A 17,535-nucleotide genomic window follows, 5' to 3' on the forward strand; every position below is an offset into this window, starting at 1 on the left:
GTTCTACCCAAACTGCTAGGTTCCAGCATGGAACTCCAAGAATCCGCAAGAATCAGATGCTCGTACCCAGCCTTCCAGGTCATTCTACACATATATGTGCCAAAGTAGGAAGACAGAAGCTATTTTATTAAACAATTCATTAACTTGATTCATAATTTTTAGGTATCTGGATATAAGTATACAGATCTTCCTTTGTACTAGGGTGGCTGCCTGGGACCCAGGGCATTCCGGAGACAGTGAGTTTTAAGTCTCAAAACTGGGATAGTCCCAGGCAAATCCTTGCAGTGTGTCCAGAAACAAAGGCTTTCCCCAGACATAGGCCTTCAAGCGTGAAAACTAGGACTAGTCGGTCACCCTGATTTGTCCTCAGGCCCTGAGGGACCTCCCACACAGTCACCTCCTGCCTTTACACGTGCAATCCCATAAAGAAGCAAAAAGGCTGAGGATCCAGAGCCAGATTTATCTAAACCACACACTGGGAGGACTGAGGTACAGGTGGAATCGACCTCGTCACAGAAAGGGAACCCCTAAACACATCACTCACACAAGACCGCCAGGGAACATCCAGAACGTCAAATCAGTTCAATGCAGCCAAGAGCAGGTATGGAAAAAGGATTTGGGATGGGATCAAAAGTAAATAGTTTAGCCCATAATCTGGAAAACTAGTCAATTTCCAGACTTAAAATTCCTATTGGCGCATGCCTTTCCTACTGAGTTCACCAGCAAAGCCATTAGATCACATCTATGTTTTCTGAAAAGTACTACATTTTCCTAACTTTGTTTCTGCAAATGTATGAAAAGAATTGTCACTTGACCTTCGTGGTCTGAAAGACGCAAATCAAGTGTGAGATTATGAAACTCACAGGAAGACAATGAGGGAAGAACAATCAGGTGTTTTCTGTTTGCCCCTCCTGACCATACTATACAATGTCTGAGGAGGGCCAGCTCGCTACAATAAAGAAACACCCTTGCGTACAAAGATTTAGAAAGCCCAGCACACGGGCGGACACACAGACCTAGAGTTTAGCACAAATAAGGGTCACAGTACTCCAGCTAACCCCAGCTCATCAAACACAGTATTTTGCTTCTAGGAACTTCTCGGTCAAGCTAACCTCCCGTGGTGTTTATACTCCAAGAGGAAGATAGTTATTAACATCATGTTAAATGCAGATACAAGACAAGGTCACCCCTTCCTTTTCAGACCTCTGCCAAAGGTCATATTGGGAAAATATCCTGTCATTTTTAAGTCTAATTTCTAACTGGTTCCTTCCACTTAGTTTAAACATGTTCATTACATATCATTATAGGCTATAGGTAGAAATGCCTGTTTGAGGTATTCAGGACGAGAAGGTGGGCAAGGAGAGACCAACACTGATGAGAGGGAAAGCCAACAAAAAGAGAATGAACGTAAGATAAGGAGCAATGAGCCTGTAAGGGGGCTGAGAGCAGAGCTGTGCTTCCTTGAATACCATCCCAGTAGCTCACCAAGCAAGAAATCTCAGATTTAAGCATCAAACCCTAAAGCTTCATGTTGAAAACCACCGGAATAAAATATGGAGATTTCTGGAATAAATCTGAAAACCCGGGAACTCCGTCAACCCCACTCCATTCCAAACAAGCAGCACATGACCCCCCAGCTCGCTCCAGCCTGGAAGGAGCTGCTCCTCCCCAACCCAAGGAAGGTGACTGCCAAGCACAAATTGTTGCTTGTCTCATGTTCCAATTCTGTTTTCTGGAGAGTGTGTCAAGCGTTGGCAAGTGCTTCATACACTTGTGCTTTGTTCTGGACCTCGGGCCTGTTGTTGGGAATTTGGGGACTGGGACTATCAGGTGCAAGAGGCAGCCTGACGTGCTCCCGGGGCAAACAGGACACCTCATATACGGCCACACACGCGCTCCTGACAAAGCTCCAGATTGCACCTGGGCTGTCTGCACCTCCAAAGGACGGACCTTAGGGCATTCAGGTTTCTGAACGTCAATGATAAAGTCCTTGCTCCCCAGCGTGTCAGACCAAAGCACTTCAGCATCCTCTGACCTCTGTGCGAAATACCTTTAAAGGGAAGACTCGAGCTTCTCTATTCTAAGCTGTTACAGCTCGTGAGTAAATCTTAGGACTCTGCGTAAGTCCTCGTGAGTAAAACTCCATGACTTTTTAACTGTAAGACTCTGCAGTTAAGGGATAAAGAAAACCTGTGGGAAGGCGGGAGGGTTCCCTTTCCAACCTGCTGCATAGATAAAAAGGATGGTGAAGGCCAGAAGAAGACACAGAGGCTTCCTTCCTTTCAGCTTTTAGTCTCTCTCTAATGCCCTACAAAAAAAAAAAAAAAAAAAAAGACTTCTCTCTCAATTCTGTTCCCAGACTCTGTTTAGTGTGTTTGTGAAAAATATTTCAAAGAATTCCATATGATAAAGAAATCGCAAAAGATTCATTCTTTCCAAATCAACTGTCCTTGCTTTGTCAGCACTGTTGTCTAACTCATGGCAGTCCCTCCTTCTGACTTCCGGATGCTTCCCCCTTCCTTTTCTAAATGGCAGGCAGAACTCAGGGCCCCCACACACTGGGGGTCCAAATGTCTGGGTTTCACTTTTGGCCGAACCACTAATGTACTTTGCAGCATGGGGGGGTGAGGGGGAGCTCTTCACTTTTCCTGTGACAAAGGAATGTTCCATACCTCAAGAGAGGATAATAGCATTGGCCCTGGCAACTCGTCAGGAGCTTCGGGAAGCATAATTAATTAACATGAGTACTCTTGAGACTTAAAGAACTATTTAAGTATAAATCTTAATTATCATGATTATTAGGAGCCTATAGCCAAACCATACCCTTCTCAGTTATTTAAGGCAGAAAAGCCCATCAAACTTTCTTTCCTTTCACTCCCAGGACAAGGAACAGCTCCTGACAAAAGGCCAAGGAGCAAGTCGTGGGGGGCTTTATATTTTCTTAATGTGTAACATTTGGAAAAATTTCCTCTCCCTACATTCTTTGGCCCAAGTACACCAAAACTAAATCTGCCAGTTTGAGGGCAATTCTAAGTGCTGCAGAGAGCTCTAGTTCATCCAGACGTCATGAATCTTTTGATAAAACAGCACGAATGGGAAGCTGTGGGGAAAACTCTTCCAATATTTATAGTTTGTTCCCGACGCACATTTTGCATAGGAGACAACTGCTCCCGAATTAGGAAGCATAAGTCACTAACTCCCACTGCTTGTGTGAATGAGCATTCTTGAGCTGTGACATTCTTCCTGAATGAGTGGGCCATAGAGAGACTCTTTATGTGCTGCTTGAAGAATGGGAAGCTTTCGAACATGGGTGTTTTATCACCCGGTGCTCTGGCTAGGTTCGTGGCAAGGCTAAAGTATTAATCACTTGGGTGAGATTTTCATAAAAGAATCTACTCTTCAACAATCAACGCATTCATGATTACAGAAATACCTGACCTTGAAAATTCTTGAAACTTGTGCTATCTGATCCAAAGATGCCAGCAAAGGCCCTAGGTTTCTTCCTGATTACGCTCACAAGTAATCTCTCTGCCGCTGATTTCTGCTTACCATTCTGCTTGAAAAGACATACTCACCACTTCTAACCTCCACTCATTCTCCACGCACACTTTTGAGTCCCCAAGAAGGCTTTTCTGGATGTAGGACTAGATGTCAATGACGGCCACCTAGTGGATCACTGTTACCCCAGGTAAGTCCTATCTCTGACTTCTAAGCAGAATTTTTGGAGCCTCTCGGGATAGCCCCATGCTTCCTATCTGTGTGTCCCATTAGGGCTCAACTTTATCCACTCTCCCTAAACCTCCTTAAGCCACACATTGAATCCATCCTACCTTTTGCCAAACCCTGTTAGAGCTCATCTCTGTGCATAAACTATTCTGTATTTTTATCATTATTACTCGTCAATATTCTCAAGGAGTCAGTACTGCCATCTTGGCGAATGTCCATGCAGTTCATCCAACAGCTTCCCCCAGGTTCTGTAGGGCAGAAGGGAACTATCTTCACTCCCCAAAGTGTGGTCTGGGACCTGCAGCGTCTGCATCAGCTAGGAGCTGGTCAGAAATGCAGCATCTGAGACCCCTTCCAAAATCTGTGGCATCGGAACCTGCATTTTAGCAGATGTCCAGGAGAGTTACGCTCATTAAAGTTTGGGAAGCCCTAACTTATAAGTCCATGAGAGGTTCAACCAAAGTCCAAAAGCTACAGTGGGCATAGAGGATGGATCTTTACAATGAAACATAAAGCAAACCTTAAAACACCCAGCTACCGAGAGAGGTGGGTACTCTTCGTCAATGACCATGACAAATGTTAGGGGTAAGGGCGGGAGATGTTTTGTCCCCAGTGACATATGTTTGAGCCCGTTCTGAATGGGAGGGGAAGAAGAAAGAGCCTGGACACCAGAAGGAGCTTACCCACCCTCTCCAGGAACCCAACTGTGCTTCGTTTTCTCTTGAGTTCCACGTCTAGATAGTTCGTGTAGTCAAGTGGCAGCGTCCAGAAGTCTTTCTCTCTGGGCATGCACAAGCTTCTGGATAAGGAAGACAAAGCAGTGCCCAGAGAAAAGTGGTTTTGGGTACAAAGTTTCTTCCTCATGGCCACAAAGGAGGTGAGGAATGGGTACGCTGGTAAGGCTATTCTCCGCGCCTGCCTAGGCTAGAACTGGATCCATGTCCTTTGAAACCTTGGCTTCACACTGAGACTTCCAGAGGTCCCAAAGAGGATGGCAAGTGCTTATACGGGACTTCTACGGAAGTTTCTACGTAGCCATGGGGCCTCAGGACAGCACTCTGAGAACCCAAACTGAGTTCCCTGCAGGTGGAAGGCTCTGAGGACAAGTGCCTGCGTCTGGCCAAAGGAGGCTAAAACAATCTATGGTGGCGGGAGGCAGATGGCATTTGAGTTCAACCTGTAAGCCCAGAGGAGTCAGGATGAGGGACCACAGGGCCTCCCTGTGGACCAAAAGGAGGCCCCATGAGAGAAAGTCCATCCTGACCCCAGCCCCTTTAAGGGGGCAGAGGGACCCCTGCAACAGAAGCCTTGCCCCTGGATGTTGAGGAAGGAGATACTTCCACCAGCTGGAATGGAGATACGTTTGTTTGTTGTCAGGGAATCGCAGGAGAGGGTCCCACAGACAGAGGAATTGCCAAGATCCCATAAAGCTGTCCAGGAGGAAGGTCTTCGAATCAGCATTGAACACACCCAAGTCCCAACAGACAAAGCCACCAGCGAGCACACTTGCTGGCCACCCGGGCCCAGGCCCCCTCCCTTCTACTTGGGCAACAGAAGGCCTGAATTCTCCTTAGCCAGCTCCGACCCCCACCCCCATCTTGACAGCCTGGACTGGCAGAGGAGAAGAAACTGGGCCTTAAGTTAAGTCCAGAGTTCTGGTTTCTAAGTCAGATAGGACATGCTATTTTTCAATTGAGTTTTTAGTCTGGAACCTAAAGTGACCAAAAGATTGTCTGTTTTTCAACAAGGAACAGAAAACTCTTACTTGGGTCAGAGCTCTCATCCAGACTGGGGACACTCACCTTTGGGTGCATACTGGAGTCACCAGGGATCTTAAAAATAGAAAAGGCCAAAATCTAAGCCTCATCCAGGAGCTGGTGAATCAGAATTGCTAGAGGTGGGCCCTAGAAATGTGTGCTAACTAATGAAATAACCATTAAAAATCCCCAGTTGATTCTAATGCACTATAAGGAGATAAGGAGCAGGATCCTAGCATTCAGAAGCCAGAGAAAATTATTCCTAATGAATACATGTTCCAGGGACAATGGAAAACAGCAATGAAATAAAATTAGTTTGATGGTCACAAGCTGCAGTCCTCAGGGTGCTAGAAGGATAAACGCTACAGTTTCCTAAATTTCGTTTGGAAGCGGACAGTTGAGTTTTGGTCTTTAAATGTGACCCCAAGCTGATCAGAGCCAAGTTCAGTTCTAAACATGGGCTCCAAAATGATCAGTCTGGTGTCCAGAGTTTGGGAAAGCGTCCCCTCCCTTTCTCGGTCACTAGCCAGCTTGCCAGTGATTAACAGATAGGAAGGCACTGGCTTGGTGTCTGGGGCCCTGCTGACATGGAAAGGTCTCATCACACCTGTCCGTCCTCATTAGCACCCTGGCTGGGTCTGGTGTCGGAGTCTGCGAGGGCCCGGCTCTCTGGAGAGATACTGTATGGGGATCTCTGCCGACAGCCTTAATACCCACGGATGGTGCCCTCTTGACCTGGCTGGTGGTGGTTCCAGGTCTCTCGGCTCCAAGGAGGAAGGAGCAGCGTGTCTTCCCTACCATGAGGTATGAAAAGTCATCAAGGCTATCACTACATCTGACCAGTCCATCTTCTTCACCAGAAAGCTCACCAACTTTAATTTGAGGGACTTTGTTTCTTTGCTTTTATTTCTGTGTTCGTTTCTTTAGGCGCTCTTCATTTTACATCTACAAATAGACAGTGAAGGCACGTTCTGAAGAGAGCAGAGCCGCCATTTTAAGTCTCCTGGCCGCATATGGAAAAGCAACTCACTTCACCCCTCCCAGGCCACCTGCTTCCTCACAAGCCAGGAAACTTGCAATCCAAAAAAAAAAGTGTCTCTTCAAATAAAGTAGCTGAGACATCTTATCAAAAAGATTTGTAAGAGCTAAACTTCTTACCAATTACTATGTGACAACAACAGAAATACTGAAGGAATATAAAACCACATTTGACCTGTCATCCTAAACTTGTAAACTTTAGACCAGCAGGGAAATATATATATTTATATTTTCTATTTGTTTATTTTCCTTTAGTTTTAAAGGAGGGTAAGAGGGAAAGGAAGCAATTCTTAAAAAGGCCATTATCTGTATTCTATGGCTACAAATCTCATAAATACCAAAGATTCTATCACACAAGCCAAGTGAGGTCAATCTCTAATTGGTCACACTGGTTTATAGCCCACGAGGGCCATTTATATCCACTATCACCCCAGGCCAAGTCTCTTTTATTTCCACTTTCATTTATTACTCCCTGATAGCTGGCCCTTGAGTAAATACTTAAAGGGGGAAAAATTGTCCTTCCTAAAAGCAGATATTTATATTCCAAAGATTTGATAAAAACAAGAAGGAAAGAACAAAATCTTCATAACATTAGCCTTGACTTTTATCTTTTGGTAGATGATTATTTCCTTTAAAGGGAATACATGAGTGACTTCAGGTGATTCTTACACCAGAAATCAATGCTTTCCTATCATTAGCTAAGTTAAAACTAACAAAAGCAATCAATAAAAATGAGGCCACATAGGTAAGAGGAGTGGAGCGCTACCAAATATTGGCACCACACAGAAATGTTCAAAAGAAAATACATCAACGTCCTGTGTTAAATAGAAGCCAGCAGCTTTACCCTGGCAGGACCGAGCATCAATCAAAGCGCACAAACCACTTCTAGAACCTTCCGATGCCAGACCCTCACCCTGAATCAAGTTCACCTCCAACAGTTTCAAAAGGCAACTGCTGGCAAAATTCAAATAAAGTCTGAAGTTTAGTTAATAGTCATGTGCCCATGTCAGTTTCTTCCTTTTGACAAAGGCCACCGCAGTAATGTGAGACGCTCCCAACAGTGACAACTGGATGAGGGGTGTCTGGGGACCCCGTGCTGTCTTTGCAACTGTCTGGTACATCTAAAATCATTCATAAATAGAACATTTATTTAAAAACATACATAACGCGGCTGTCCCCAGGCAGAGTCTGTGGATTTTACTCTAAGGCTCTACTCCCCCAAACATGCAGGAAAAAACACAGTGATCTAGAGATTTACTACAGCAAATGGGGCCAAGCAGCTAAACTCTCAATGAAGAGGAAGATTTAATGGCACAGAAAACAACCGCCAAGGGTAGTCTGGGTAAGGTGTCCAAACATAGCTTGCTTTATGTGCTCCTGAAAGGCTGTTTGTAAATCACATTTGCATAATTCAAACAACACTTTGAACATGCTAAGGAAGCTTGTGCATTTAAAAAGCTATTTAATAAACACCAGGGTAATGGAGAGGTTTATTGTGTAATGGAATAAACTGGTGGCTACAGGTGGCTTCTCAAGCATCATCTCTGCCCGTGGGGCTGCCCGTCGAGCCCCCAAGTTCACACTGCCCACACAGCCCCTGCCTCCCTGGCCTCTAAGTTTCCATCTTCCCTTTCCTCCGCCAAGCCATCTTTGTGCGACTGTGATTAACTCAGCGTTGTTACAGCGAATTCTACTCAGGTCCAGGTCCCAAAGTCCAAATAGGCCTCAGCCTCCACAGTGTTATCAGTTACTCGGGCAACAAGATCCAACAAGTAAGAACACTCGCCAAGCCACAGTATCTGAAGCAGGTAAAGGCACGACAGTTGTCCCTGCCATAACTGTGACTCACACTGGAATTCTCCTGCTGGCCACGAAATGGACTCCTGATGGCCAGCCATCCTTCGCCCAGTCCAAACCATCAGTCAGAGGGAAGCACTTACCGCGCCTAGAAACACAACTCGGGCTCCGATAAAAGAACCTCTGCACTCGACCCGGGTAAGCCACGCATTCCAGGACCCTGGTTTCTCACCCATGGTGGGAGGGCAGGATCCTGAATTCCAAACGGATATGGGGCTAGGAAACACATCCTCACCAGTTCATGAGTTGACCAGATATGGTTCACCTGCCCACAGTTTTGCATGGGTTTTGCCATTTGGGGTACAAAACCTCATTTGGTAAGACTTGAGATAGAAATAATGGGTGCATCTGACTATTGTTCAAAATGATTCATCCTCCCATCACCTCCTTGGGAGTATGAGTCCCTGTCCTTGGCCTTGGCTTTGGCCCTATGGCTTCCATTGGCTGGTGGTATGCAGCCTGAAGAGACCATGTACCAGTACCGAAGCTAGTCCCCGAGATGCCAAGCCTATTTCTAGTTGCTTGCTTGCCATCTACACTAGCTACTATGAAGCAGGTCTCTTATGGAGCTTCTTCACCTATACCCCAGAACAAAGACACACGGAACAAAACAGCCCCTCTGACCCATAAGCAAGACTAAATACTGATGTTTTAAGCCACTGGGTCTGGGAGTGGTTTACTGTAAGCACCATTTTGTCAACAGTTGGTGACATGACCGATCATCCCCCCTCCCACTCCCCCCACCCCGTGCTGAAGCGCCAGGTACTCACCGTCATCAATTCCAGGCCAGCCCATGAAGTGAGCAGAAATCTGTTTCTCATCCTTCCCGTACTCATTCTTGGCTACTAACTTGTAGTCCCCATTGTTCATGTGAGTGGGATTATCCAGCTGGAGGCAGCCATGGTACTCCGTATGATTGGTAACATGGATTTTAGTACAGATGTATTTGGACTCATTCAATATGGCCCCGTTATAGAACCACTGAAGCGCTGGTTTGGGGTTGCCTTTCACAGTGAATGGAATGCACCAGTGGTGGTCTGAGGTTGGAGATTCGAGAAATGTGATAGTTGGAGCAACTAAATTGAAAAAGAGAGAGTTAATAGCACCAGAACGCTCAGAATTCTCCCCATCTCCAGATTTCTGTGTCATCAATAGGGGATTTTATTCAAGGACCCTTTGGTTTAAGAAAATACAGGACCGGCAACTCTGGAATCTATCAATATTTTGAATCATCATCAAGGCTGATTGAACTCCCTACAGAGAGCTTCAAAGAGACTCCTTTCCCTATACTTAAGACCCATGAATCATAGTCATTTTTCAAATCTATTCAGTGTGAGAACCAGCTCCAAATAGATCATGGAGATTTCTGACAGCAGAAAAGGGTTCATTTGAAGTCAACTTTGGTTTCGAATAAATACGCCTTGATCTTATGTAGATTTGTCACCAAAACGCTGAGGGGCACTGTTTTTTATGGTCCTTCACTAAACAACACAAATACGGACAAAAATGACCTTGGAAATCTTGCCGGAAGCCTGAATCTGACATCACTTATAGAGAACAGATCGAATTGACTAAGGCTATGAATGCTCCTACCAATGCAAACTGATTATAAAGTATGATTAATTGGTACTTTTTGCTGATTGCCAATAGTAAATGCTCTTTAAAGGTGCCTGGGTGGCTCTCAAGTCATGATCTCAGAGTTGTGAGATCAAGTCCCACTTAGGCCCTGCACTCGGTGGGGAGTCTGCTGAAGATTCTCTCTCTCACCCTCCACCCCTCCCCCTGCTTGTTTTCTCTCTCTCTCTCTCAAACAAATAAATCCCTTTAAAAAAAAAAAAGCATCACATTTCATTACAGCACACTCCATTTTTGCTAGATTTCAGAAGCCAATGTTTTGATCCTTTCTAAATGTCTGGGGTTCTATCCAAACTTAGACAAACAAACTAGAGATTACTTTAACTTTAAAGCACTCTATCCTTTGGGGAAATAAAACCTTCAAGTAACATCTTTAAACAGAGTACTTATCCTGAGGAAAGGTATTTAAAGTCCCTCATAGTTGTTTATTTTAATGTGGTCTGACTTTGATAATAATACAACTGAGGACTGGAAAATACCTCCAGAGACCTCATAGCATCTTTTCTCAGGTCAGGAAACCCAAGTCCAGTGAGGTTAAAGGACTTGGTCAAGTTTAGCGAGCGAGACAGATCTGGAACAGGGATCCTGGTCTCCTGATGTCCAACCCAGAAGCCCTTCCCTCTTGACCCTGCTTCTTGTGGTATGTGTTCATCACACAAGGAGGGGAATTACAGCCTGCTAACACTTTGGCCAGAGGCACTACCAAAGCTGTCGCAGTTGTTAAAATTCTTCACCATTTATTCCTTTTATTCTTGATCTAGATTTTGATAGATAAGGTCAACTGCTCAGACCATGGTGACCACCATAGATATTACAAGAGGAAATTTTGAATGTGAGTGTCCTGATTTGTAGGTCTGTGTTACAAATACAAGGACCGCAGCAGGGTAGGGAAAACACTTACCTTCCTCCCACCAGCCCAGGCCCCCATGCCCAGGACCCATTTATTCCTTCTACCATGCTCAAAAGAGCTTTTGGTGAATTGTTGACTTAAAGACATAAAGTCGGAAGCTGGTTGCATGTGTTTGGGGATAACATTGATTTCAGGCATCTGGGTGGGTCAAAATGATGAGAAATTATAAGTCCAGTACCTACTGGGCACAGAGGTTGTGCTGACAGTGACAAAGGGTTATGGTTGGTGACTGCAGTCATGCACCCCAACAATCACATATGGAATTTGTGCCGTGGGTGAACACTAGCCAGCGTATCCATGTGTCTGCATGTGCGTAATGTGTATTCGTACATACACACGTGCCCACTTGTGGTTTTCTCATCCAAATCCTGACCCAGACACAGTAAAACCTCATGACTTTATACCAGATTAGCTCAGAATTTGGAACGATGTGCAAAATATATGTGATTTTTTACTGGAGTACATGTTCACACGAAACGCTACAATCTGGAATGTTAAGATAAGTGTGGATGATTTTTAATACTGGAAAATAATGCACATACTGAAGAAACATAATGGCCCGTATCTTAGTTTGAATGTATACAGAAATGTAAACCCATCATAATAAACGTTTTCTGCAGGTAATAATAATTTTTAGTCATTTAGGCAGGACTCCGCCAACCTGCCCACAAAAACTTGATGTCAAGCTAATGAGGTTTTATCGCATCAACAGCACACTCGGGTGTTCGGGAATAGACTGTGCTTTAGGTGACATAAATTTAAATCTTCATATTGTTTTTATAGAGAACAAGATTTTAGAAACTGGTGTATCAGAACATAAACGAAAACTGATTAACAAGAGGAGGATAACCAGCTCAAAATACATTCTCTCAAAAAAAAAAAAAATACAGGGGAAGACACAAGAGGATAAACTTAAGATTAAAAAAAAAAAACCAGCTTAAAAGAAAGACATGCATGTGTAAGAGAGATTTGCAGAAATAGAACACTGATATTTCTTTAAAAAAAATACACACAAAACACTGCACACACTTTTTTTTTGACACTTAAGCAGCACCCAGAGGGCCCCAGTGACAAAGGCATGTGTGTCCACGATCATAGGCTATTAAAAACATATGCCCCTCTGATTACGTACAATGTACAGTGAGGTTCACAGAATCTTGGTCTTCTCCTACAAGATTTTCTGCCACACAGGAGATCTGCTTTCCACTGTCATCAGATGAAATGTTAGTTATCCTTAAGGAGCCCTGCATGTGGCTTGTTTCATTCTACAAATGAATTAACAGACAAAAACAATCCTTATTAGGGCTGATCCCAAAGTGATAAGACTTGGGGTTTCTCCCCCTACCTAAAGAAAAAAATATACACCATTAGAAAAGGTTTCTGGCCTGAACTGGGGCCGGGCAGAAGTGTAAATCCAGAGCTATTCTATTTCTCCAGAGTATAACTGTTCAATGAGCAAAGTTTCTTTAATCCTTGGATTCCTATCTACCTCTCTCCAAGGGAAAAGACCACAAGGAACACCCCTTACCTTGCTCACAAGGACACAAGAAGCTCACTAGAGACCCAGAGACTCCAATCTACTGGATATACACAACTCAAATGCAAACCTGCACTCCTCTTTGTTAATTACAAGAATGAACAGAAAGTAAACGTACATCGAAAACTCATCATAAATTTCTCTGTATGGTCCTATAAAATATTAAGGGATCATCACTCGATGAATCCAATCTAAGTTCTGAGACACTCTCATCTCTCTAGGAACCCAGAGCCAAACAAAAGCCTTACCATATGTTTGGAAACCAGATTACCGACATCCCAGTACAAATTCGGGACTGGATCGCCTTCAACGCTACAAGATAATGTGATAGACTTTCCCTCCTCCACAGTGAGGTTAGGTGCGGCCAAATTTGCTGATGGCAAACCTGTGGAACAAGAAAAGTCAAGTGGAGACATATATGAATCATCTGATGCACTGTCAAAGTAATAGCAAAAAATCAGAAACTCTTCATGCTTTAGAATCAGTAATTATTTACTTTCCGAGACAGATTTATGTTGATCTGAAAAAGTGCTGGGTTGGTAAGCTTTACAGGTTTAAGGTGCACCAAAAATGTGCAGTTATGAGATTTGAAAACAAATTTTGCACTTTGTTTAAAAGTGTTATTGCAGCATAACTTTTTACTATTAAAAAATGTAGTTTATAAAACATAATTTGGTATCTGTAGACCATCTTGTCTTGTTGTTCTCCTCATTTTTCCCTTTGTTGCATCCATGTTTTTACATAAATCCATTTTTTATGCTAAGTGACTCATAAAGATGACCCCACCATCAGTCCTACATTTTGAGACAGTCAGATTACAGAAGAGAATGTAGCTTTGGGGGGGGGGTGTATTTGTTTTTAGAGGGAGGGAGGGGCACAGGGAGAGGGAGAGAAAGACTCTGGAAGGCACTCCAGCCCCAGTGCAGAGTCCAACGCGGGGCTCAATCTCAGGACCCTGAGATCATGACCCAAGCTCAAACCAAGAGTGGGATGCTTAACCGACTGAGGTGCCCCAAGAAAATGCATTCTTCACACTGAAGAATTAAAGTATTAAAGCATTCTTCACACATGAAGCTGGACCATTAAAATATCAGAATGCCCCAAAGCTATATGAGTCATAGTTCAATATTAAGGGAAAAATGGGTTATAGTAAAATTTCCAGTATGATTTTTTTAAAGAGTCACATGGATCTATACTCCCACATTTCAAAAGCTTTATTGATGCCATTACCACTTCCTTAAACTATCACACCTATTGGGTGGTTACACTGCTTTAACTCACATGGGACTCACAGTATTTTCTGTATGAAGGTATGTCCCAGAGAGCGTAATAACCGTATGCCAGGTCCTACCTGTCTAGCTAGTCCCTCACTTGGTATCAGAAACTGCTAGGGGCTGCATTCACCCTACAGTTGTGTCCCCTACACCTACAATGCCTCATGAACTCAGGAGCAACCCGGAGGTCAGAAAAGGCAATTCATCTTCAATACTCATTAACTGCAATAAAGCACCCACCTAGGGCTCCCTGACCCACTGTCTCCACAGAACTGTATATAAACTCCTCTCCCACCACACAGTCTTTCCTGACCAAGTCATTCTTCTTTATGACCAAAACCAGCCTGGAACGAGACTGTCCCAGGGGTCTGTCTCACGGTGTCCCCACCATCGACAGAGGACTTCCCAACCAGACCTGGCTTTCAGTGGCCATCAAGACTTTTCAGAATCTTTCCTGTCAGCAACCCACAGAAAACTGTGTTCTATCTTTCACAGGGTTTCAAAAATGCCCCCTAAGACTCTGAGTTTCATACTCAGAGGTTTTCAATCTGTCATATTTTAGCTTCCAAGGCTTTTCTTTTGTTCCTGGAGGTTCTATTTGTATAGGACTCTGTTTTTGTCTCCTGGGTGCAACATGGCCTGATCTCTTTGAGATCTTACTCATTTCCTTTTGAACTTTTCTTCTCTCCACATCAACATTGTTTCTGGCAACTTGTTTTCCTTCATCTTTTTGTTTGGTTATTTGTCTCTTGTTATAAGCTTTTCTCAAACAGTGGGCATCACTGGCTGTTCAGACATCTTTAAGAACAAGGCACTAGAAGCGTTGTGCATTTAACGGTGGGTTTCCTGGTAGGGCCATATTCTTAGCCTTTTTTCCTGGGTACCTCCTGATGTCGATATCGTTCGGTCATTTTGGGACAGAGTCTGGTCAGATTATTCAGATAATGCTCTTCCAGTGTCCTACCCGGAAGAGGAATTAGGACGGAAATATCCATATTTGGTATGTAAATCCATCCTTCTATGGTTCTCACAGCCTCAGCTCTTTCTGGAGTTCCTCATAATACTGACTTGATACTCTTCAGAGAATAAACCTTCAGTTTTCTGCTGAGGAGGGAGGGGTGCAGTCACCTGGATTGTATGGAGTAAAAATGGGACTAACGGCTCCATCTGGGACTTGACCCACTCTCTTGGGATGGGTGCTGCCTGCAAGCCTGCTTCTTCCTGAGCCTGGTAGCCTGCATCCCAAAGCAATTTCCTCTTGCCTTTGCCCTCTGCCAACCTGGTAACCAGCATTCTCAACCGTCAGCTCAGTTTCTATCCGTCTGTCTGCTTTCCAGCTTGCAACCATTTGCATCCTGTTGACTCCTCTGCCATTTCCTTGTGCTTAGAGATTTATCTGCTGATTGTGGAGGGATCACAGAGCCAGGGCCTTCCCTGGTGCTTGTCCTCAGGGTATGACCTCCTCCACCAACAGATCGTGGACATATCCCTCTTGGCACCTTGAATACAAACTATGGGATGAATTTCCTACTTCCTATAAATGCATATAATAGTTTGGAAATTCTGAGCAGAAAAAAAAATTTTAAAGAGAGATTCTCAAGAGAGAATGCTATGCCATAATCTCTATTTCCCCAAGAAAATTTAGTGTAGTCTCTTCCATCAAGCCTAAATTTATATAAACAATGCTAAAAAATGTCTGTTTAGTTACAGTAATAGTACTATCATTTACTAGGCTTTCATTGAGCCAGAACCTTTCTTTCTAGTATTTTCAGTGACTGGTTCATGTAACCCTTACAACCATCATGAAGTTAAGTGTTTGCCCTCATCTAATTAACAAAGAATATGAGTTCTGGAAAAATCTAATACATCTCCCAAAATTCCCTACATACCTATAGACCGGGGATTCGGACCAAAAGCTCAAGGTCCTCACTACTACACTCTACTTCCTTCCCAGACGGCATAGATCCATTTTAGCATAAATACTAACATGTATCTAAAACTAAGAATTTAGTTCATTTAGAAAATAATTACGTGTCTATTTGTGAAGGAAGAATGAGTCTCCTTTATTTATAGAGAATTGTATCACCCTGTCACAGCAGTCTCCAAAAGAATCTGCAAAATTGGCCAAGTCTAGATCTTCTAGATGTAAAGTCTTCCACAAATGAGTAAGCATCTGACTCACGTTAATTCTAAAGCATTAATATGCTGGCCAGAGATTCAATAATGGAAAAAACAATCTGTACTTGAAATATCACTTGAGGTTTAATTAGCACAATAAAAATGAATTGGGCGGCATGAACAGCCAAGGCAGGATAAACCATTTGCCAGGCACTACTTCCTGGCTTAATAAGATTTGAAATCGGCACAAGTACAGAGCAAAGCTCAGCAGTGCTTCCAAGAGCTTCCAGCCCTACTGTCATGGGATCCTGATTTAAGCCTCCGAGAGGTCTTCCTCTGCACTCTGAGAAACCTCCCTGGATAGCAGAGTTGACCAGCGACCCAGAGTCCACACAGACGCCTCTGTGTCAATGTGTCTTGACCCGGATGTGTTCAGAAAGGATGCACCAGCCTACGGACCTCAGCAGGAAGTCACCAGCCACGTGGAGAAAAGGCTGACTTCCTTTAGACCAGGGCTTCCCAAACTGTAATGTGCGTGTGACTCACCAGCAGATCTGATTAGAAACACTGCTTCTTTCCAGTAGGTCTGCATTGCAGCCCAACCCATGGAGCAAACTCCCTGTTCCACAGACCACACTTTGAGTTGGCAAGGGTTAGACGACGGGTGTTGAGGTGGACAATTGCTCACTAGGTTTTGGGGTCTATGACCATTATTCTTAAACTCAGCAGGGGCCCAAGCAATCAGCTCATCCACGGAACTTTCCCCAAAGTGTGTTCTGTGGAACTCAGACTCTTTGACACACTCTGTGTTGGGGGAGTGGGGGTGGGCGGTGAGAATGTAAGATTCAAAAAATTAAGAGCCTATAGTAACTTCCATAACTCTGGATGTTTACTATGCACATTACATATGAAAAAGCTTCCAGAAGTCCTGCTCCAAATGAATCGGTTCACTTCCATGGATCTTATATTCCCCCAGCTGTTTTGAGTAAACCCTTTCTCTGTGGTATCCTGTTGTGGCTTTGTTATTTTTATTTGAAGTAACCTGGCGAACTAAAAGAGACACATGTATTTAAATCTAGATGTAAAATATATTTAAGGATACATATTCATATCAATGGTATGAATAACATTAATAACTCATGTTTATTGAGTACTTAATATGCGCTAGACCTCATCTGCAATATTCTAGATATTAGGTTATTTGGCATCCTAAAGACTCTTGCAAGTAGGTGTCATTAGTATTTCCAGACAAAGTTAAGGTTTATCAAGTACCACAACTAAACAGCTAACGAGCGGGAACTGGGCTTGACCCTCCTCTTTCTATCCAAGGCCTTACCAACAACACATGGATTGGCTGCCTCCTTTACTGGGCTCCGCCCTGCCTCTGCTCCCTTCCATGAGCACACACTTCCGGACAGCTGACTATGTCTAAGGATCACTAATTTAAAATATGCAGGTTCTCTCCTTTCCTTTATCACCATTCCAAAGGGACAAGAAACGCTCATTATTAGCACAATATGTAGGTAAAAATAAATTCAGTCAATCTATCCCCACAAACAAAAGTAGGCAGGGTCTCACTTTCTAATCATTGAGGAAAACTAACCTCTAATCATTTTGAGTTATTAACTCAGCTTTGCAGTGAGTGAAAGGGGTCAGGACTGGGTTTTATTTTCCACTTCTAAG

General features: G+C 43.7%; 1 protein-coding gene across 3 annotated transcripts in view; it reads right to left on the bottom strand.

Annotated features, from left to right (window-relative positions):
• The window catches only part of NTRK2 (neurotrophic receptor tyrosine kinase 2), a 325,605-nt gene that overhangs the window by 266,422 nt on the left and 41,648 nt on the right, over nt 1–17,535 (bottom strand). For all 3 annotated transcript variants that reach the window (XM_032307203.1, XM_032307205.1, XM_032307206.1), the window contains exons 6-8: nt 12,709–12,845; nt 12,056–12,188; nt 9,149–9,454 (exon numbers count right to left, since the gene is read on the bottom strand). In XM_032307203.1, coding sequence (XP_032163094.1) covers nt 9,149–9,454; nt 12,056–12,188; nt 12,709–12,845 — 576 coding nt within the window. The remainder of the gene's footprint in view (nt 1–9,148; nt 9,455–12,055; nt 12,189–12,708; nt 12,846–17,535) is intronic.

This window comes from Mustela erminea, chromosome 12 (genome assembly GCF_009829155.1).
Source record: "Mustela erminea isolate mMusErm1 chromosome 12, mMusErm1.Pri, whole genome shotgun sequence".
Taxonomy (NCBI): Eukaryota; Metazoa; Chordata; class Mammalia; order Carnivora; family Mustelidae; genus Mustela; species Mustela erminea.